At 45.6% G+C, this 21,567-nt stretch overlaps 1 protein-coding gene across 2 annotated transcripts; it reads left to right on the forward strand.

Annotated features, from left to right (window-relative positions):
- Positions 1-1,726: 1,726 nt before the first annotated feature.
- NAPG (NSF attachment protein gamma) lies at positions 1,727-21,318 on the forward strand. Of its 2 annotated transcripts, none has more exons than XM_064150229.1 (13): positions 1,727-1,826; positions 2,015-2,282; positions 5,350-5,417; positions 6,567-6,651; positions 7,659-7,676; positions 8,998-9,028; positions 10,841-10,950; positions 11,083-11,149; positions 11,961-12,031; positions 14,692-14,770; positions 15,274-15,353; positions 17,092-17,221; positions 20,933-21,318. In XM_064150229.1, the coding sequence occupies exons 2-13, from the start codon at positions 2,227-2,229 to the stop codon at positions 20,960-20,962; spliced, it is 825 nt and encodes a 274-aa protein (XP_064006299.1). In that variant the 5' UTR covers positions 1,727-1,826; positions 2,015-2,226; the 3' UTR covers positions 20,963-21,318. The 2 variants fall into 2 exon arrangements, with proteins under 2 accessions (XP_064006299.1, XP_064006298.1); XM_064150228.1 differs by lacking the exon at positions 20,933-21,318 and adding an exon at positions 17,932-20,898 and having other exon boundaries at positions 1,731-1,826.
- The last annotated feature ends 249 nt before the right edge of the window (positions 21,319-21,567 follow it).

Genomic DNA, 21,567 nt, shown 5'->3' on the forward strand with positions numbered 1-21,567 from the left:
TTGATAAATATCTTTGCTATTCAGACACAACAATAACAATCCCCAAATGTGGAGCATGAACACCTTCCCGGCCTCAGTGACTTAGCTTAGAATCATAGAATCAGCCAGGTTGGAATAGAACTCGAAGATCATCCAGTCCAACCTAGCACCCAGCCCTAGCCAGTCAACTAGACCATGGCACTAAGTGACTCATGCAGGCTTTTCTTGAACACCTCCAGGGATGGTGACTCCACCACCTCCCTGGGCAGCCCATTCCAATGCCAATCACTCTCTCTGTGAAGAACTTCCTCCTTCTGATTAACTTCTGTTAATCAAAGATGTTTCCTGTTAAAAACAAGGAGACTGGACACACATGGGCAGTAACAGAGGCTTTAGAACCTCCCAGTCAATTGCTAAGTGTGTAATTTGGGTATCTTGCGGGACTGCATCAGTCTGTGTTAGCAGCTCTGGTGTGCTCTGCCACCACTCACACCTTCTGCTTTAGATTTCTGTGCCAGCCTAACTGGAGACAGCCTTTTGTTTTCACAAATACCAAATGAAGCAGAGGGGCACACCTCAGCCAAAAAAAACCCAAACCTCTGGAGGCTTTTTTCTAGTAGTCTACAACTACCTGAAGGGAGGCTGTAGCCAGGTGGGGTTGGTCTCTTCTCCCAGGCAACCAGCAACAGAACAAGGGGACAGAGTCTCAAGTTGTGCTGGGGAAGGTCTAGGCTGGATGTTAGGAGGAAGTTGTTGCCAGAGAGAGTGATTGGCATTGGAATGGGCTGCCCAGGGAGGTGGTGGAGTCACTGTCCCTGGAGGTGTTGAAGAAAAGCCTGACTGAGGCACTTAGTGCCATGGTCTAGTTGACTGGCTAGGGCTGGGTGCTAGGTTGGTCTGGATGATCTTGAAGGTCTCTTCCAACCTGGTTGATTCCATAATTCTATGCAAACTAATGGGTAACGTAGACATCGCTGTTATTTTCTTTTCACAGCCAATGATCTCATTTCTCTCATTAAAATACTCCAATTAGCCTCAAACCACCACAAGTACTGTGTGCAGTTCTGGGCTCCACATTTGAAGAGAGACATGAAGGAGTCCAGTGGAGGGCTGCAGGGATGCTGAGGAAACTGGAACATCTCTCTGATGAGGAAAGGCTGAGAGAGGCTGGGGCTATATAGCTATAAGAGGATTCAGAGAGTATCTTTTCAACATCTTTGCAGAGAACATGGTGGGCTTGGGGAGACCATGGTGGGTGTGGGTGGGCCTGGGCAAAAGATGGTGCACTTGGGGAGAAGACATGAACAACACAGAGGAAAAAGATGGGGATGACACAGAAGAGACAGTACACAAGGCTGTGCTTGTGGATTAGAAGGGCGAGAGAGTGGGTCAGGCCTTGGATGAGTCTGACCAGGGAGGTGGTGGAGTCACCATTTCTGGAGGTATTTGAGAAGCATGCAGATGTGGTGCTTGAAGACATAGTATAGTGGTGATGGGAGCTGGATTATGGTTGGACTCAATGATCTTAAAGGTCTTTTCCCACGTTAATGATTTTGTGATTTTTAATGCTTGTCAACAGCTAAAGGACAGGTGTCAAGAGGATGAGGCCAGGATGGGAGCAAGCTGATCTAGGTACAGGTGTCCCTGCTCAGTGCAGGGGGGTTGGACTAGATGACCTTTAAAACCTCCTTCCAACCCAAACCAGTGCATGATTCTTTTCAGTGGAGCTTAGCAACAGAACAAGGAGCAGCGGGTACAGTCTGAAACACAGGAGGTTCCATCTGAACATGACGAAAACCTTCTCTCCTCTGAGCGTGCAGGAGTCCTGCAGCAGATTGCCCATAGAGGTTGGGGACTCTTCTTCCCTTCGATAGATTCCAAACCTGCCTGGACAACCTGCTCTGGGTGACCCTGCTTTAGCTGGGGGGGGGGCTGATTCACAGAGGTCGTGTCCAATCGCCACCCTCCCCCCCCCCATTCCGTGATTCTGCTGACAGCCACAGCCCAACACTGCTAACAGCCATTCTCCTGCCAGGTAACACCACCGGAGGGCTGCCGGGAAACAAGAACACACCGGCAAACCAAAAGCACACAGCTGCCCCTACAGCGCAGACGAGTGCCGCGGTCCCTTTAAGTCCCGCCGCCGCCGCGGGGGCCGGGCTCCGGCAGCCGCAGCCCTCCCCGCTGCCTTCTGAGCCCCGTCGCGTTCCGTAGCGGCACCCCCGGCGGAGCCGCCGCGCTGGCGAGATGGCGGCGCAGAAGATTAACGAGGCGCTGGAGCACATCGCTAAAGCGGAGAAATAGTGAGTGAGGCGGCGACCGGGCGGAGGGTGAGGGGAGCCGAAGGGCCGCACGGCGGCCGGGCGGAGGGTGAGGGGAGCCGAAGGGCCGCACGGCGGCCGGGCGGAGGGTGAGGGGAGCCGAAGGGCCGCACGGCGGCCGGGCGGAGGGTGAGGGGAGCCGAAGGGCCGCACGGCGGCCGGGCGGAGGGTGAGGGGAGCCGAAGGGCCGCGCGGCGGCCGGGCGGAGGGTGAGGGGAGCCGAAGGGCCGCGCGGCGGCCGGGCGGAGGGTGAGGGAAGCCGAAGGGCCGCGCGGCGGCCGGGCGGAGGGTGAGGGGAGCCGAAGGGCCGCACGGCGGCCGGGCGGAGGGTGAGGGGAGCCGAAGGGCCGCACGGCGGCCGGGCGGGGGGTGAGGGGAGCCGAAGGGCCGCACGGCGGCCGGGCGGAGGGTGAGGGGAGCCGAAGGGCCGCACGGCGGCCGGGCGGGGGGTGAGGGGAGCCGAAGGGCCGCACGGCGGCCGGGCGGAGGGTGAGGGGAGCCGAAGGGCCGCACGGCGGCCGGGCGGGGGGTGAGGGGAGCCGAAGGGCCGCACGGCGGCCGGGCGGAGGGTGAGGGGAGCCGAAGGGCCGCGCGGCGGCTGCCCGCGAGGCGGCTGCCCGCGCGGCGCCCTGGCTGTCGGGCCCGCCCGGCTCTCGCGCTCCGTGGTCGAATCTTCTGGGCGCCTGCTCCAGCGAGGCTCCCTGGCACCGTCTCCTGGGCAGCGGGGCCGCAGCTCGGTGCCCGCTTCTCACCGGTGGGCCCTGTTTGCCTGCATTTATTGGGAGATGAAGTTCTAGACAGCGACTGCGTGCAAGTGGACGCCTGGGGAGAACTGCAGCTCCCGTGGTGCGCGGAGGAGTGAGGCAGGGGCAGTCTGTGGGGAGGTTGGGGGCTGAGGGGAGAGCTGCCTGTGTCAGAGATGGGGGGGCTGAGGAGAGAGCTGCCTGTGTCAGAGAGGGGGGGGGCTGAGGAGAGAGCTGCCTGTGTCAGAGAGGGGGGGGGTGAGGAGAGAGCTGCCTGTGTCAGAGAGGGGGGGGGCTGAGGAGAGAGCTGCCTGTGTCAGAGAGGGGGGGGGCTGAGGAGAGAGCTGCCTGTGTCAGAGAGGGGTGGGGGCTGAGGAGAGAGCTGCCTGTGTCAGAGAGGGGGGGGCTGAGGAGAGAGCTGCCTGTGTCAGAGAGGGGTGGGGGCTGAGGAGAGAGCTGCCTGTGTCAGAGAGGGGGGGGCTAAGGAGAGAGCTGCCTGTGTCAGAGAGGGGGGGGGCTGAGGAGAGAGCTGCCTGTGTCAGAGAGGGGTGGGGGCTGAGGAGAGAGCTGCCTGTGTCAGAGAGGGGGGGGCTGAGGAGAGAGCTGCCTGTGTCAGAGAGGGGTGGGGGCTGAGGAGAGAGCTGCCTGTGTCAGAGAGGGGGGGGGCTGAGGCGGGGAGTGCCTGTGTCAGAGATGGGGGGGGGGGCTGAGGCGGGGAGTGCCTGTGTCAGAGATGGGGGGGCTGAGGTGAGAACCACCTGTGTCAGAGATGGGGCGGCTGAGGTGGGAACCGCCTGTGTGAGATGGGGGGGCTGAGGTGGGGAGGGGAGAAGGGGAGCGCAGTGCTCGTCTGAGGGAGGCTGGCGCGGGGAGCGGGAGGACATGGCTGCTTGGCTCTTCTGCCTCAGGGCACCCTGCCTACGGGAGGTGGGTGCTAAAGAGCACCCTTGCACACAAAACTGGGAGAGTAGAGCAGCGTTAAGACTAACTAGTCGTGCCTGTCAGGCTGTAGGGCTCAGAGGCCTGGAGTTTGAGCTGTTTCCTTAAGGGCCATTTAGCCTTACTTGCTCACATATAACTGGAAAGCGATTGGAGTAGTCACTTCTGTTCTCCTGCTAATGTTCCTGAGAGAAAGAGAAGCAGGAGAGAAGAGCGATGGCGATTGCGATGTATGAAAGGCATTAACCTTGTTGTGATAAGTTTATTTCCTGCCTGTGAGAAATGTGTGAGCGTTTTTTTTCCACGTGTTCTAAAAGACCTGTGCTGTCCATTAGCTTAACATCTACGTGTGATAGTCTTTTAATGAGTACTTTATCATTCCATATAACCATTTTGCTTATAAACCTCAGTTTCTCAGGCCACAGTGTAGGTGTCTTGGAGCTGACTGACCTAAAGGTGATATGATTTTAGTAACGTAAGCATAGATCCAATGTATACCTTGTGATAGAGACCTCCTCAGAATAGAAAACACCTCTACCTGACTATCTTGTTCAAAGTACTTGAGCTTGACTAAAAGTGCTTTTCAGTGGAATCAATTTTCAGCTTATCTTGCAAAGCATTTGAAATAAAAGGTGCCTAAGTCTTAAACTGTGTTTAGGGAAGAGCATTGTGTATTTCAGCTCCCTGCATTTGAGACATTGCCTGTGATAAAAATGGCACTATGTGAAGGCTTGCTTTAGAGTTGCATACTTGGGATTTCATCCAAGTAAGACAAGACCAACATAGTTTATATACAACTGGTTTTCCAAACTAAGCATATATTGAATCTCAAGTGTCTGCTTAGAACAGATATGATCTGTTGTAGACATAGAAGTGACAGGTGAAGCTTTGTCTTTGCGTTGGTAAATAGATCCTTTGTGTATGCGGTAGAAAGCCTTTGATAAATCTCAGCAGCCAGTAATTGCTGTAGAGGGAACCCTGGAATCTTTGTGATGTGAGCCAAAATAATACCGTCAGGTGTCATGGTGTTGGAAGTTTTGACATCATCTTAGTGTAGGTGGGAGTATTTTTCACCTGTGGAGTTCTTACTGTTGTGAAGACTCTGGGGACAGTAGAGGCATGTCATGGTGAGGCATGTAGCTATGGGAGATCATTGCAGTGCTCTAAGCAATTCCTAACAAAGCCAGTGTTTATTTTTTTTGCAGTGGGGATGTCACTGTGGTGCTGACTTGTGAGTAATTGCTCCTTTTCAAAGGTAGTCTGAAGTGTCAAGTGTATCTGAAAGCTTAAAATACATCTGGAGTGCTTTGAGGGTAGGGCATAGCATCTTTACTGATTGTTAACGGGCCTTTCTTCTTGCATTTTAGTCTGAAAACTGGGTTCTTAAAGTGGAAACCAGATTATGACAGTGCAGCTACTGAATATGGGAAGGCAGGTATGTATGGCTGTAAATATGGTCTTCTGCTTTATGGTTTCAAAGAGGTATTTAAGTTTAACCCCTGACAACGTTTGGCATATTTTCAGTACATTGCTGCTTTGCTAAAACTGTTTTGAAGACAAAAATAAACAAAAATCGTCAGCACAGTAAAATTTGAAATTGTATTTTGAAATCCATGAGAGTTGTCAAAACAATTTCACTTTGATTTTCAAGCTCACAACTTCTACTTTATTTTTATCACATGTAGTAACATACAAAGCGTTTCCTCTTTCACTTGACCCATTTGGGAATCCTATGGCTTTACCTACAAACTAATAAATATTTCAGCTGGTTTAAAATCTTTGCTTTTTCATCATCTTCTGAAGTGTGTCCTGACAAAGACTGTCTCAGTAAGGCAGAGAGATGCTGCCAGGTTGTTTTTTAGCCATAGGAAGATCTCTTACTGCTTTTTTTACACTTCAAATGTCACACTGAGTGTAACATTCTTACAGCTGATTCCTTTTTGTTCTTTAAATTTCTTATTAATAAAAATAGTGACAATAATAATGTGATAACATTAGTAGCAATTTAATATGTAATAATTTATTATGGTGGTTTTTTTTGCTTCTTACTCAAGGCATTTCATTTTAAGCCTGAATTAAAAAAAATATATATATCAACTTGGAGAAGCAACTGGAGCATTGCTAAATGCAAATTGATTTTAAATCCTACTTTCATAGCCCCTCAGTCTAATAGAGTTAGAAATAAATATTTATGCCTTGCAGTGGTAGTGTTGAACAGATTGTTACAGGTGATGGTACCTTTGTGTTCCTGCCATCCTGATTTTATCTTACCTCTAATGATGAAAACTTTGTACGTGTGCACTCTCCTGTAATTAAAACAGGTAAATAAGGAGTTCCAAAATGCAGCTAAAATCATCCTGCAGAGTGTGTGGAGCACTGATGGTATGGAAGTGCTGTTGATAGATGGTTTTTAAATGGTGACTGATGAAGCAAGGAGGGGTGACGTGGGGTTTTTAGGAGGAGCTAGATAAACTGGAGCCATTCATTTAAAGAGCCTTGAGGTGGCTAAAGTTTTGAGCAGAAAGTGGTGATAAAAAGAAGCAAAGTCAAGCTGTAAATAACAGCTTTGTTTGATTTCTTGCAGCTGTTGCTTTTAAGAATGCCAAGCAGTTCGACCAGGCAAGGGATGCCTGTTTGCGGGAAGCTGAGGCACATGAAAACAACAAAGCGTATCTTTTCGTTGCTTGCTCTTCTCTTCTCCCAGAAGCTGGCTAGTTGCTACTTAGAATGGGGTAATAGGGTAGAAGATGTGTTTCATGTAGGAGATGTGCTTAATATATTTGTGCATTTTGTCAGGCTAACTAAATTGTCTTTTGAAAAAGCATGTGTAGAACCACAGACTGGTTTGGATTGGGGCCTTTAAAGGTTGTCTAAAGCAACCTCCCTACACTGAGCAGGGACATCTTCAACTAAAACAGGTTGCTCAAAGCCCTGACTTGTCCTGGAATGGTTGCAGAGATGAGACTTCCACCATCTCTCTGAGCAACCTAGGCTTGTGTTTCATCAAACTCAGCTTAAAAAAATTTCTTCTATTTAGTCTAACTTTCCTCTCTTTTTTGTTTAGAACTATCACTCTGTGTCCTATTGCATCAGGCCCTTCTAAAAAGATTGTCTCCATCTTTCTTGCAGCCCTCCTTGAAGTACTGGAAGGCTACAATAAGGTTTCTCTGTAGCCTTCTTTTCTGTGGGCCGAACAGCCCCAACTCTCCCAGCCTTTCTCAGCTGCACACAGCATTGCTGTGTGCTCGGAGTGGGAAAACTAAAGACCTCTCTTGATTAGAGAGGTCATGTTGTTCCCACTAGTACCTGGCCTGATAAGATGCTGACCAGTGCCTGAGATATTTAGGTGCTGCTTCAAAAATTATCCTAATAATTATCTACAACTGGACTGTATAAACTAACTGCAGCTCTGACATTATTGTAGTATTTGTATTTAGTAACCAAGAACCTATAAAGTTGGGATTTCTGCCTTTACATGTAATTACACTCTGATATGTTGTGTTTATTGTATTCTTAGAAACATTTATCTGGACACTTTGCCTACAAATGCAGTGGGTTTGAGTTGCCTGTAAGGGATTCTTTGCTTTGAAGCTTGTATTAGATTTTGTACACAAATAATTTTTCTGCATTATATTTTTGTGGCTTTTGTCCTTGACTTTGACCATGTTGCTTCCAGTCTCTTCCATGCAGCTAAGTAAGTACAGAAGCACTGAGCAATCTGAAATAAATTTTCTAACCTGTGGTACAAGCATGAACTCACATTTAGATCTCAGTGAGGTAAATCATACAATTATTAAGGTTGGAGAAGACCTCCAAGACCACAAAGTGTAACCATTAACCCATCACTGCCAGGTCACCACTAAATCATGGCCCTGTTCCAGGGATGGTAGCCTGTTCCAGGGCTTAACCACTATTTCAGCTAAGAAATTCTTCCTCATGTGCAAACTAAACCTCCCCTGGTGCAATTTGAGGCCATTTCCTCTTTTCCCGTTGCTTGAGAGGAGAGACCACCACCCATGTCACTACAACCTCCGCAGCCTCTTTTACTCCAGACTAAACGATATCACTTCCCTCAGCTGCTCCTCACAAGGCTTGTGCTCTAGACCCTTCACCAGCTTCATTGCCCTTCCCTGGGCATGCTCCAGCTCAGTGTCCTTATAGTGAGTGGCTCAGAAGTGAACAGAATATTCAAGGTGTGGCCTCACCAGTGCTGAATACAGGGGGACAATCACTTTCTTAGTCTTGCTGGCCACACTGCTGCTGATACAGGCCAGGATACTGTTTGCCTTCTTCAACACTTGGGGATATACTGGCTTATGTGTAGCCAGCTGCTGACTAACACCCCTAGGCCTTTTCTCTGTTGGGCAGCTTTCTCTGCCCCAAATGTAGAGCATTCATGGGGTCATTGTGATGCAGGTGCAGGACCTTGCACTTGGCCTTGTTGGACCTCATACAACTGAACTCAGCCTGTTGATTCAGCTTTTCTAGTTCCCACTGTAGAGCCTTCCAACCCTTGAGAGGATCAACAGTCCCACTCAGCTTGATGTGGTCAAAAATGTAATGGTTGAAGAGATTTCAGTCTTTCAAAATCACTTTAATGGAAGTGCAGGCTGGGAAAGCCTGGAGACTTGCAGTGGGCATCTGCTGAAATGATGATTTTCACCTCTTTCTGCACCTTTTGATGCAAGTTTTTTTTAATTGAGTGAGCATTTTCACATTTTGGAATCCTATACTGTGGATTAATTTTTAATTAAAGAGTCCCTCAAGCAGACAGTGATGAATACACCAAATTATTGCCTGTGAGTGAGATCACAAGAAGAGGCTTTTGCTGAGGAGTGTGATTGAAGCAGTTCATTTATGGAAGATGATGCCACACCTGCACTGTCTCATTAAATAGAGCACTTGAAACATCTTCCAGGCATTAAATATTAACAGTGGAGTGATGTCTGATGCATGTCAACTTTTATTGTGTATCTACAGCTTGCTGAAATGTTTCATGTTTTTTCTCTCTGCAGAGCTTATGAACAAGCTGGCATGATGCTAAAGGTATTTTCATTTACTAGTGTTTATTAAAACCTAGCTTTTAATGAAGAATATTGTGCACTGAACCATTTTACATTGTAGAAGTCAAATCCACATCCAAGTGATACTTTTCTGTTCCCACCAAAAGCCTCAGCAGGTTGAGGGAATTACTTTTGTAACTGGAAGGGGGAAAACTTGTTTTCTTTTTGTAGGACAGGTGAGAGTCTCCTACCAGAAGGTAATGAAAAAGTAGTGCTGCTTCTGCTCTACCACCAATTCAAGCCTTGCATGAAAGTTTGGTGCTTAGAAGTGGATTTTAGGGAGTTGGTGGTCAACTTTCACTGGTTCTATGAATAAAAATGAGAATCTTAATAAACAGATTTACAGAAGGGTTTGGATTGAAAGGACCTTAAAGATCATGTAGTTCCAACCCCCCTGCTGTTGTCAGGGATACATCATACTAGATCAGGTTGGTCAAGGCCATGTCTAACATGACTTTGAACACTTTCATGTTTGGAGCCCCCACAACTTCTCTGGGCAACCTGTTTCAGTGTCTTGCCACCCTCATGAGGAAGAACTTCCTAGTGTCTAATCTAAATCCAGCTTCTTCCATTGTGAAGCCGTTGCCCCTTGTCTTTGTAAAAAGTACCTCTTCAAATACTAGAAGGCTGCTCTAAGGTTTCCTTGGAGTTTTTTTTCCTCCAGGTTGAACAACCCCAGCTCTCTCAGACTGTCTTCGTGGCTCTCCTCTGGACCCCCCCCTCAAAGAGGGCCATTGAGACTCCAGAGCTGGACTTGGTCCTCCAAATAGGTTCTCATGAGAGTGGAGAAGAGAGGGAGAATCTCTTCCCTCAGGCTGCTGGCTGTGAGTGCAGCCCAGGACACAGCTGGCTTTCTGGGCTGTGAGCACACGTTGCTGTCTCACGTTGAGTTTCTTTTCAAGCAGCACACCCAAAATCCTTCTCTTCAGCACTATTCTACACCCAAGTGTGACAGATTTGTGCTTGAGATTGCCCTGACCAGGAGCAGAACCTTACACTTGGCTTTGTTGAACTTCATGAGGTTGACATTGGCCCACTTCTGTGGCTTGTCCAGGTCGATCTGGATGACATCTTTTCCTTTCAGTGTGTTAACTGCACCAAACAGTTTGGTGTCATCAACAAACTTTCTGAGGGATCCCTCTCCATGACTCCAGCAAAGGAGTATTGGTCCAGCCCCTGAGGTACAGCACTCATCGCTGGTCTCTGCTTAGACATCAAGCCACTGACCGTCACTGTTTGAGTGTGATCAAGTCAGTTGGTTATATATAAGGTTATACTTTCTTAATTGTACTACTTTGAGGCTAATTGGAGTATTTTAATGAGAGAAATTAGATCACTGGTTGTGAAAATAAAATAATGATGAAGTCTCTATTGGCTTACTGAGAGGGATTGAAAAGCCAGAAAGGAAATAATTTATCCCACTCTGGTCTCTGTCACTGGATCAATTTCTATCTTCCTCACCTCACTATAATATTTTTTCACTAATCTTGGCTGACAGAAAACAACCTAAGCTTTGCTGGTTGTTTTGTCTGTTTGGGAAAGTAGAGGGAGAAAGGGTAGCTTTGAGCTCTTCTGAGCAGTTTCCTTTGTCTGGGAGGGAGTTTGGGTTTCTGTATTATTTCCAATTTGTATATTCATCTTAATTCCAGGCTGTCTGAACTACTCTGGTAGATTTCAGTAGTATGTGTGTGAAGTTCCTAACCCACCACAGTAATGAAGGATTCTTACTAAACAAGTTTGCTTTGTTTTGTTTCATTGCACATAAGCACAACTCCCTCTGACTGTTGCTTTGCAGGAGATGGGCAGGCTGCCTGAAGCAGTCCAGCTGATCGAGAAAGCCAGCATGATGTACCTGGAGAATGGGACACCAGACACAGCAGCTATTGCACTGGAACGGGCTGGCAAGTGAGTCTGTGGTACTGGTAGATAGGATGCATGCAGGGCATGGATACATCTTCAGTTTCCTTTCTCATCTTTTTGATGCTTTTAAGGAAAAAATGTTTTCACCTAAACGGAAATGGTTAATGTTTCTTACAGGTTAATAGAAAATGTGAGCCCAGAGAAGGCTGTGCAGCTCTACCAGCAAGCAGCATCAGTATTTGAAGTAAGTGGAATTGGTTTTGTTGGTGGATTTGAGGGGGATTTGTGGGTTTTGGTTGTTGTTTGATTTTGTTTGGGTGTTGGGTTTTTTTACACCAACAAAGAATTTCCCTGTCCCAGAATGCACACAAAGATGAGTGAATTGGGGGTTAGAGTCAGTTATGAAGTTAAGAAAAAGCCTAAGATGAGGTTCTAAAGGATTTTTCCTTCCTTTTCACCTCAGTGATTGCTGAACATGGCTGCTATTGAGTCATGGAGCCTAAAATAGTTTGAAATCCTTGAAGGCACAGAGGAGTTTTCTTCATGTGCTACCCAGTGGCTGATGTCAACTAATGAAGCTGAAGGTTTCTTATGCTGTAGAGAGGGAAATAATACAAGTTAGCCATCAGTTTGCTTTGCCTGAACTTCATATGTCATCAAGTTTTCAGCCTCTTGTTGGACAGCACAGAGGGTAGAAACAAGACACTGCTGTTAAGTCTTGGAGCTTAAAACACCTTGAAATCATTGAAGACACAGCATTGAGGTTTTCTTTATGCTCTGCCCATCCCATGAACAGATAATTTGCCCTTTTTTTGCTGCTGCCTTTGGCACACCTCTCTGTCATCACTTGCCTGTGTTGGCATGCTACTATGGATGTTACTTTGCTCAGTAGATCCATACAGGAGCTGGCTGTGAAACGGGTGCAAGTGTATGAATTGCTGACAAAACAGCTATGAGTTGTTCTTTTCCAAATGAATCACTTAGATTAAGTTTGAGTGGTCTTAATTTGCTGCAAATGACTTAGGAATGCATGAATTCTTTTTGTTCTTCTCTAGAACGAGGAGCGTTTACGGCAAGCGTTAGAGATGTTGGGGAAAGCATCAAGACTTCTAGTCAGAGGACGCAGGTATAGCTTCATGTCTTTCTTTAGCTGCAGTTGAATCTTTAATAGTGATTTTCCTTAGGGTTTTCTTTTTATTGCTGCTGTGGAGTTTATATGCTGTTACTTAGGCTTGTAACTGGGGGAGTCACACAGGGGTCAGTACTGGGATCAGTTCTGTTCAATGTATTCATCAACGACCTGGGTGAGGGCACAGAGTGCACTGTCAGTAAGTTTGCTGATGACACCAAACTGGGTGGAGTGGCTGACTCACCACAAGGTTGTGCTGCCATTCAGCCAGACTTCGACAGGCTGAAGGATTGGGCAGGAAGAAATTGAATGGAATTCAACAAGGGCAAGTGTAGAGTCTGGCTTCTGTGAAAGGATGACCCCAGGTGTCAGTAGAGGTTGGGACTGAGCTGTTGGAAAGCAGTGGAGAGGAAAGGGATCTGGGGGTCCTAGTGGATGGGAGCAGTGTGCTCTTGTGGCCAGGAGGACCAATGCCATTCTAGGGTGTATTAGAAGGGCTGTGGTTTGTAGGTGGGGAGAGGTTCTCCTGCCCCTCTGCTCTGCCCTGATGAGGCTGCATCTGGAGTGTGTCCAGTTCTGGGCCCCCCAGTTAAAGAGAGATGTAGAACTGCTTGTGAGAGTCCGGCACAGAGCCACAAAGATGATGAAGGGAATAGAACATATGTCTTATGGGGAGAGACTGAGGGAGCTGGGGCTCAGCTACTTGGAGGAGACTGAGAGGTGACCTCGTCAATGTTTATAAAGGTGTAAAGGGTGAGTGCCAGGAGGCTGGAGCCAGGCTCTGCTGGGTAATGCCTAATGACAGGACAAGGGGCAATGGGTGTAAACTGAGGCATAGGAAATTCCATGGAAACACGAGGAGGAATTTTTTCCCTGTGAGGGTGACAAAGCACCAGAACAGGCTGCCCAGGGGGTGTGTGGAGTCTCCCTCTCTGGAGACATTACAAACTTGCCTGGATGCATTCCTGTGTGATCTGGTATAGGAGATCCTGCTCTGGCAGGAGTGTTGGACTGGATGAGCTTATGAGGTCCCTTTCAGACCTTGGCATTCTGTGATTCTGTGATACTTTATTCTTCAAGACACAAGCTCAAATTGAGTTTCTGTGGGATACGTCACATTTGTCTGGATGTCTCCATCTGTTCTGTGTTCTAGGATGGGGAGAATGTGGGCTGTAAAGCTTTGATTCCTTTCTTTGTTGAGTAGCTGGAAAGCACATAGACCAGTTTGCATTAATTCTTGAACTACTTCAAGATTTATTATTTTCTTCCAGCACTAATATGTAGAAAGTACTTGGAGCTCTTTTACAGCTGTGGAATATACACCAGGGGAATTAAGAGACTAACCTGAGGAAAGAACTGTTTGCAGCAGATTTTGGTCTTCTCAAAGAGTGTGTCTTAGTCTCAATGTTAATTGATTTTTAATTGATAATTGCTTGAGCCAAGCTTGACCTGCAGTTCAACTTGGTCTTGTTTCACTGAAACATGTAGATCCTTCAAGGAATTCTCTTGAGTGTTTCACTCTGCTTTTAAGACACTGTATTTCACTGCACAGTTGTGGTCAGAAAAGGAAATGTATCAAGTAACTTGAGTGTCTTTGTGTGAAAGCAAGTCAACGTTGCTTCAGAGCATATGAAAAATGTGGTTGCTCTGCTGCTTTGTGCCTCATCTCCTGTTGCAAATTTCTGGGAGTTTAATGAGATGATTAAAAGGGTATTCAAGCTCCAAAGTGATTGCTGTGACTTGCTGATGGCTCATAGTAACCTGATGACATGGAGAAATCTATTAGGCTATGTAACAAAGCACTTATCTTGTGCAGTGCATCCCTGTGGTGAAGGACCTAAGTCTTGGTGGGCAGCAGGTTCTCCATGGAACAGCAGTGTGCCCTTGTGGCCAAGAAAGCCAGTGGTATCCTGGGGTGCATTAGAATACTGTGTCCAGCAGATTGAGGGAGGCTCTACTCTGCCCTAGTGAGACCTCACCGGGAGAATTGTGTCCAGTTCTGGGCTCCCCAGTTCAAGAGGGACAAGAGTCTGCTGGAGAGAGTCCAACAGAGGGCTACAGTGATGATTTAAGGGACTGGAGCACTGCCTTATGAGGAAGGGCTGAGAGGTCTGGGGAGGAGAAGACTGAGAGAGGATTTAATAAGTGTTTATAAATCGCTGGGGGTCAAGAAGGAAGGAGGAGGGACAATCTCTGCTCACTTGTGCTCTGTGATAGAAGAAGAGGCAATGGATGTAAATGAAGTTCCACCTCAACATGAGGAAAAACTTCTTTACTGTAGGGGTCACAGAGCACTGGTACAGGCTGCCCGGTGTGATTGTGGAGTCTCCTTCTCTAGAGACTTCCAGGATCCATCTGGATGTGTTCCTGTGCAAACTGCGTTAGATTCTATGGCCCTGCTCTGGCAAGGGGATTGGACTCGATCTATGGATGTCCCTTTCAAGTCCTAGCATCCTGTGGTCCTGTGATGATCTTAGCCCTCAACTAAGCAATTACTGACTCTGTATTTCTTTATCTGCTCTGTTAGTAAGATCTGCTTAGTTATGTTGCTTTTCATTCTAGCAGACTTGTCTCTGTGTTAGCTGAACACTTTGTGATTGCCTTCAGATTTGTTCTGCTATCTTCCTGACACTGACACTCCTAACTTTGTTTTTTAGGTTAGATGAGGCTGCCTTGTCTCTTCAAAAGGAAAAAAGTATTTATAAGGAAATTGAAAACTACCCAACCTGCTATAAGGTAAAGTCCAAACCCATAGTTTCTGACAGTGCATTTCAGGTTTTGCTGGGTAACCAGTGTCAGCTGGCATCTGAGTGACAATGTCAGGGATGTATTTCTTGCTCAGCGATGAGAATTTGAGGTAGTGAATGGTTCCCAAACCTCTAACTGTGCTTTTTATTTTCACTGCTGTAATGTTGAGAATAAGATGTTGTCATCTACAGAAGCTGTCAAAAATAAACACATGAAAAATAAAGTTGTTTTCAAACATAACAAACCTCAAAACTTGCTACTGGGTGCAACATATCATTGCAATGCTGCAAGAGATAACAAGTTTCATACCAGCTGAGGAGATAGCTTATAACTTCTCTAAATTGTTCTGACTCTATTGTGGCAGTATCTTAGGATCACTGTGGGGTTGTATAAGCTTTTTCACACACAATATCAGTGTTTTTCTCTCTCATATTTTACTGTTAATTTCCAAAGAATTATCATGATTGAGTCTTTGTTTTATTTCTTTTTAGAAAACAATTGCTCAAGTCTTAGTTCATCTTCACAGAAATGATTATGTTGCTGCAGAAAGATGTGTGAGGGAAAGCTATAGGTAAGTCTACATCATCTATGATTTCAGACTGTTCTTAGGGTTTCCCTAACTGCCAAGAAATTCTGAGCCTGTTCTCGTGTTGCCTTGCAGCACAATAATAGCATTCCCTGATATGTGGCTGTCAGGAATTTTTCTCACTCCTCACAGATTTAGCTGTAATTACCATGGTGATTCTTCTTAATGAAGCTAAAATAAAAAGTTAGTCATCAAGAAGCAGTCATGTGCCACAGGTGAAGTGAGATGGAAATTGGAAGGTCTTCTTGATCTATTTTCATCATGCAAGGCTGAGGAGAATACAGTTTTGGCTAGGGTTCTTTCCTGACTGATCCTTTGGGTTGTGTCCTTTTCAAATGGAGCAAAGGTTAATTGGCTGTTTTAAACATGAGTGAGATTAAAAATAGGTATTTCTGGATGGTGCTAACTGAATTCTAATTTTTTGTTTTCATGATCTTTTTGCCATGATACCTGTGGAGGCCCTTAAAATGCTGAGATTCTGACCTGTCATGACAGTAAAATCAGCTCAAGCTGTCTCGTATGGTGATTAGATTGAGAGAAAGATTAATGTGTCTGGTTTCCTCAGCTGCACTCAGTAGAATTTTTTTTTTTCACTCCAGACCCTTCACCACCTTCATTTATCCTTTTCTGGACATGCTTCAGCACCTCAACATCCTTCTTACAGTGAGGGGTCTAAAATGGATCCCAGTGTTTGAGGTGCACCTCACCAGTGCCAAGTACAGGAAGATGATCACTTCTCTAGTCCTGCTGGTCACATTATTGCTGGTCCAAGCCAAGATGCTGTTGGCCTTCTTGGCCACCTGATCACATGCTGGGTCATATTCAGCCTGCTGTCAGCCAACAGCCCCAAGTCCTTTTCTGCTGGGCACCTTTCCAGCCTCTCTCCCCCAAGCCTGGAGTCTTCATAGCATTGTGACCCAAGTGCAGGACTGAGCACTTGGCCTTGTTTAATCTCACACCGTTGGCCTTGGCCCACTGACCCAGCCTGTCCAGATTCCTCTGTAGAAGGTCCCTCCTTGCCTTCAAGCAGATCAAGGCACCCGCTCAATTTGGTATCATCTGTGCCCAGACTTCCTGCGTGTGCCCTCTATCCCCCTATCTATCCCCTCTATCATCCAGATCACTGACAAAGATATTGAAGAGGACTGGCTCCAAAACTGAGCCCTGGGGAACACTGCTAATAACCAGCTACCAACTAGATTTAACTCCATTTTCCACCCCTTTTTGGATCCAGCTACCTAGCCAGTTTTTTACCAGCAAAGCATCCACTCCAAGCCATGAGCCATAAGTTTGATTTTCATATGATCCATTTGCCAAGAGAAATCTTAGTGCTTACAGTTTTGTGGAACAAGCAGTCTATCAGATTGCTGTTCTGCTCTAATGAGCAGCATTTCAAGATAAAATAGCTGAGGGCCTGGTAGATTACAGTTCTAAGAGGAAACAGCCTCAGGTTGCACCAGGGAAGGTTTGGATTGGACATTAGGAAAACCATTGTCCTCAAAAGGATCAACAATCCCTGGAACAGGCTGCCCAGGAAAGTGGTGGAGTCCCCATCCTTGAAGGGATTTAAAAGCTCTGTAGGTGTAGTGTTGGGAGGGATGCAGTTTAGCAGCGACCTGGCAGTGCTGGGTTAATGGTTGAACTTAATGATGTCAGAGGTCCCTTCCAACTTAAATGGTTCTGTCACCGAAGTTCCCTAAAAGAACTCTTTAATTTCCTTCAGTATACCAGGATTTAATGGAAGTGAAGACTGTGCAGCACTAGAGCAACTTTTAGAAGGGTATGACCAGCAAGATCAGGATCAAGTTTCTGAAGTCTGCAATTTGCCACTCTTCAAGTACATGGATAATGATGTAAGTAAGAAGTTCCTTTTCCTTGTTCAGGGCGAGATAATATATTGCCTATCCTGGGCAATAATAATAATAGCTGCCCAGAGAGGTGGTAGATGCCTCATCCATGGAAACCTTTATTAAAGGTCAAGTTGGACTGGGCTCTGAGTAATGTGATGTAGTTGAAGAGGTTGAACTAGGTGACCTTTAAAGATCCCTTTCAACCCAAGCCATGGTATGTTTCTGTGAATAGTAAAATCTAAAGAACACTCATAAGACTTTCTGCATGAAACACTACTGGATAATGTCTGCAGACTACTGGATAATGTCTGCAGAGCTGCATGCTGAAAATTTTTTAACCTAATGTTTCAACCACAGAAGCTGTAGGGTGTGATCAAATTATTTTGTAGTAAGCTGTGTCAATACAGATCTTGCATCCCATTCTCAAAGTGTTTTGAGATTGGTTCATTCCTTCTGTGTTAGTTTTATTCTAAGCTGGAAGAAGACCATCTGAAAGCAGCATCAATCATTCTGTTGTCTGTCCTGAATGTTACCTGCTTCTCCATTGTGAGCCTTGGTCGATTCTGTGTCCCTGCCCGTGGCAGAGGGGCTGGAATGAGATGATCTCTAATGTCCCTTCCAACCCAAACCATTCTGTGATTCTGTGCAGTGTAAGTCAATGAGATTTTACTGCCGTGACAGTGCAGCAGTTAACCTTGCCTTGTTACTGTCAGTATGCCAAGCTTGGTCTTACCTTGGTGGTCCCTGGAGGTGGAATCAAGAAGAAGTCACCAAATGCTGCACAAGACAAAGCCAGAGGACCAGCTGCAGCAGGGTCTCATGCTGATGAGGAAGAGGATGAATATTCTGGTGGACTGTGCTAGCTGCAGACAGAGGTTGTCTTAAGTACACGACTTATTTGTGATGCTGAGCATATCCAAAGGTACCAGATTTACCAGAGCTTCATTGCAATTGTGATGTGAGAATGCTAATCTTAACTTGGCAGCTTCTGGGTACAGTGCAGGAATAAAAGCATGATTGTACCTATCATCTCAAAAACATCTTGGGACTTTATTCCTTACCTGGTGGGAGCTTCCTCAGGGCCTTGCTTTCAGTTGACAGGAGACAAAAAAAAAGAGAGATGAATCCTTACTAAAAGCACAGTTTAAAAGAAACCCAAACCCCTGAAACACTGGAGTAGGTAGAGTGATATGAAATGCAGTTGCTGGATGTCAACAGCTGATGCTTTTTTTGGTCCCAGTTACATGTTGATGATTGCCTGAGTTAAATACACAATGATTCCTGTATTTATCTTCTGCTTAACACCACTTCAGACAGACTCTGCCAGACTGGATTATTCGCTCCTTTAAGCACTAGAGGGACTACCCAGTTCATTGCCAACATATTTTCACTCCAGTATCCATGTGAGTGTGGAAAACAGTAAGCCATCTCATCCTGCAACCTTGCAAGTGCACATGCATCTTTTCATCTGAAGAGCTTCATTGATCTGAAGTCTTTGGAAATAACCTTTTTGAGTGGTATTTCTCCAGCATGCCATAACCAAACCAAAAAGAAGAAAATGAGAGTAGGAGGTGATGTGCATTGAATGTAAAGCTTTGAAGACAGTGTTTAGCCAAAAGTGAAGTGGGATGTTTCAGTGATAGATGTGAGTCTGTGACTGCTCTAGGTGTTTATTTACTAATCTCTGCACTAATTTCATTCTCAAAGCATGGAACAGCTTACTTGTAACAAAAGGCATTTTCCAAACGAACTCAGAATCTAAAATACCCAAATTTTAATACATCTTCTCTGATTTTTCAAAAATCATTTTCAAAGCAGAATGTATTTAAGCAGTGTCTTAAATTCTCTTTGGCCATTTTATGCTTAAAGTTTGCCCAGCCTGGATGTCGTACTTGTGGTCTCTTCCTTCAGAAAGACCAAATCAAGATCCCTTGGAATCCTGCAGAGGCTCATACGTGATTTGTGGTGCCCAGAGTTCAATCCACAGTAGATCAAAAGCACAATGTTGATAAGAGTTTCTGCCCTGTTAAGGAATTGGATGTCTTCAAGAATAACAAGAGTGCATCTGACATAAAGGTGATGTCTGCCATCAGTGTGCCTGTCAGAACTGTGCTGAAGGTGAACTTTCCGAGGGTTAATTAATATTTGCTGTCCTTGGGGTAGGTAGCACTCAACAGAGTTGTGATGGCTGCACAAGCTACAGCAGGATTTGCAGGCAGGGCTGCTGTCAAAGTCACATTATACAGTTCAGTAGCTGTTCAAACAGCAGTTTCATCTCTTTGTTTTTTGGATTAATTATAATAATAATGGGTTGTAAAGCTGTTTGAGACTGCACCTGTAGTTCTTTCCTGTCTGACAGGCAATTTCCCTGTGCTGTTAATAGAAGTTTTTGCTTTTCTGTAAAACAGTCTAAATGACATTTTGGGAATTGAAATGCTCCTTTCTGATCACAAATGTACATCAAAGATGGTTTTGAAGGCTTTCCTGTAACTTCTTTTCCCACTGTTGGAGCGACTCACTCTAATTTGCTCACTTTCCTGCCTTCTAGATTTGTTCATGAAGGTGACCATGCACTTTTTATGAGGAGTCTTGATCACAAGTAGGAAAAATCCCACACCCATAGGAGCACTATGGAGGGACACTAAGTTATTTTTATCATGCTTTTCTTGATGCTTCCAGTTCTAAAATCAGTTCTCTTGAACGGTCCATTGAAATCTTGAATCTTAGGAGCAGAATCTTAATCTTTGATTGCAGTGTTGCTGCAAACACCAAATCTGCTGAAATGGAAACATCTGAAAGAAATATAAGATGGTCTATTTTGTGTGTATGTCTGAGGCCATGACATGCAGGAGATAGAAAACTGGGAGCCTCACATGTGAAAGAAGTTGCAGACATTATTTAAACTGTGCTTGTAATACTAACAGGCTCTTAAAATAAAAATGAGAATCTATGCATGAGATCCTTAAAGGATATTTCTCTTATTGCCAAAAAAACCCAGATTTGCAAGATTGTCTTCCCACTCCCCCAGCATTCTTTGCTCTTTGCCCTGTGCCAAGCGTGGAAAGCTTGAGGCAAAAGTAACTTCTACCAAGCAGGTGAAGCTGCCATTCAGTTGAAATCTGGAATCTTAGGAGCAGAATCTTAATCTTCAATTGCAATGTTGCTGCAAAGACCAAATCTGCTGAAAAAATTATAAGATGGTCTATTTTATATAACTTATTCTCCTATTTTAGGCAATGAAAGTGTGATAGGAATGTTAACTGCCTTTTAGTAGATGTTTAACTGTAGAGGAAGCTGTCTGTATATTATGTGTTTAGTGTTTGTTTCCCTTTCTCAAAGCAATTTGCACACATATGTAAATATTATGTAAGTGATTTAAAGTGGAGAAGGTGCCAGTTGCAAACATGAAAGTCTCCAAATCTGTAAGAAGAACAAACTCTGCATGAAGGCTGAGAGATGGTCAGTGCAATGTGTGATGTCACAGCAGAAGGTTTCTAAGTTACCTGTAACTTAAGACTCAGTATGCTCAAGTGCAGTGTGACACCTGTGCTTTTTTTGTCCTTTTCCCAAATCTGTGGTGTATTAGAGTGCAAAATGTGCTTGTAACAGCTCTACAAGATGCTGCCTCTCAAGAGGGGGCTTTGTGTTTCACCAACATGAGAAATAAAACTTGAAATGAACACCTGTGGGATAGCTTTTCCTGTTGTCAACCAGAGCCTGCTGAACAGCACCGTTGGAAAGTGAATATTTGTCATCTGAAGCAGATTTTGCCTCTGGCTGGCCAAAGGTTTTGTCACCAAGCATTGCAGGTATGTTGTGTTGTCGTAGATGGAGAGTGTAGAGCAAAAGGCTTGTGAGCAGTGGCTGAGGGAACTGGGATTGTTCAGCCTGGAGAAAAGGAGGCTGAGGGGAGACCTCTTGTCTCTACAATTCTCTGAAATGCACTTGGAGCAAGGTGGGGCTTGGTCTCTTCTGCAAGGAACATGTGATAGGGCAAGAAGCCTCAACTTGCACCAAGTGTGGGTTTAGGTTGGACAAACTAAAACCTCCCCTTTCTTGACCAAAAGGGTTGTCAGACACTGGAGCAGGTTGTCTAGATGGAGTCTTCATCCCTGGAGGGATTTCACAGCTGTGTAAATGTACTGAGGAACGCAGTTAGTGGTGACCTGACAGAATTGTTATGGCAGGTGATTGTCAGATCTAAGTTTCTTGCCATGTGAATAACTGAGGGACTTGAGCATCTCCCCTATGGAGAGAGACTGAGAGCCCTGGGGCTGTTTAGTTTGGAGAAGAGAAGACTGAGAGGTACAAATATCTGAGGGGTGGGTGTCAAGTAGCTGGGGCCATTC

This window comes from Pogoniulus pusillus, chromosome 10, assembly GCF_015220805.1.
Source record: "Pogoniulus pusillus isolate bPogPus1 chromosome 10, bPogPus1.pri, whole genome shotgun sequence".
Taxonomy (NCBI): domain Eukaryota; kingdom Metazoa; phylum Chordata; class Aves; order Piciformes; family Lybiidae; genus Pogoniulus; species Pogoniulus pusillus.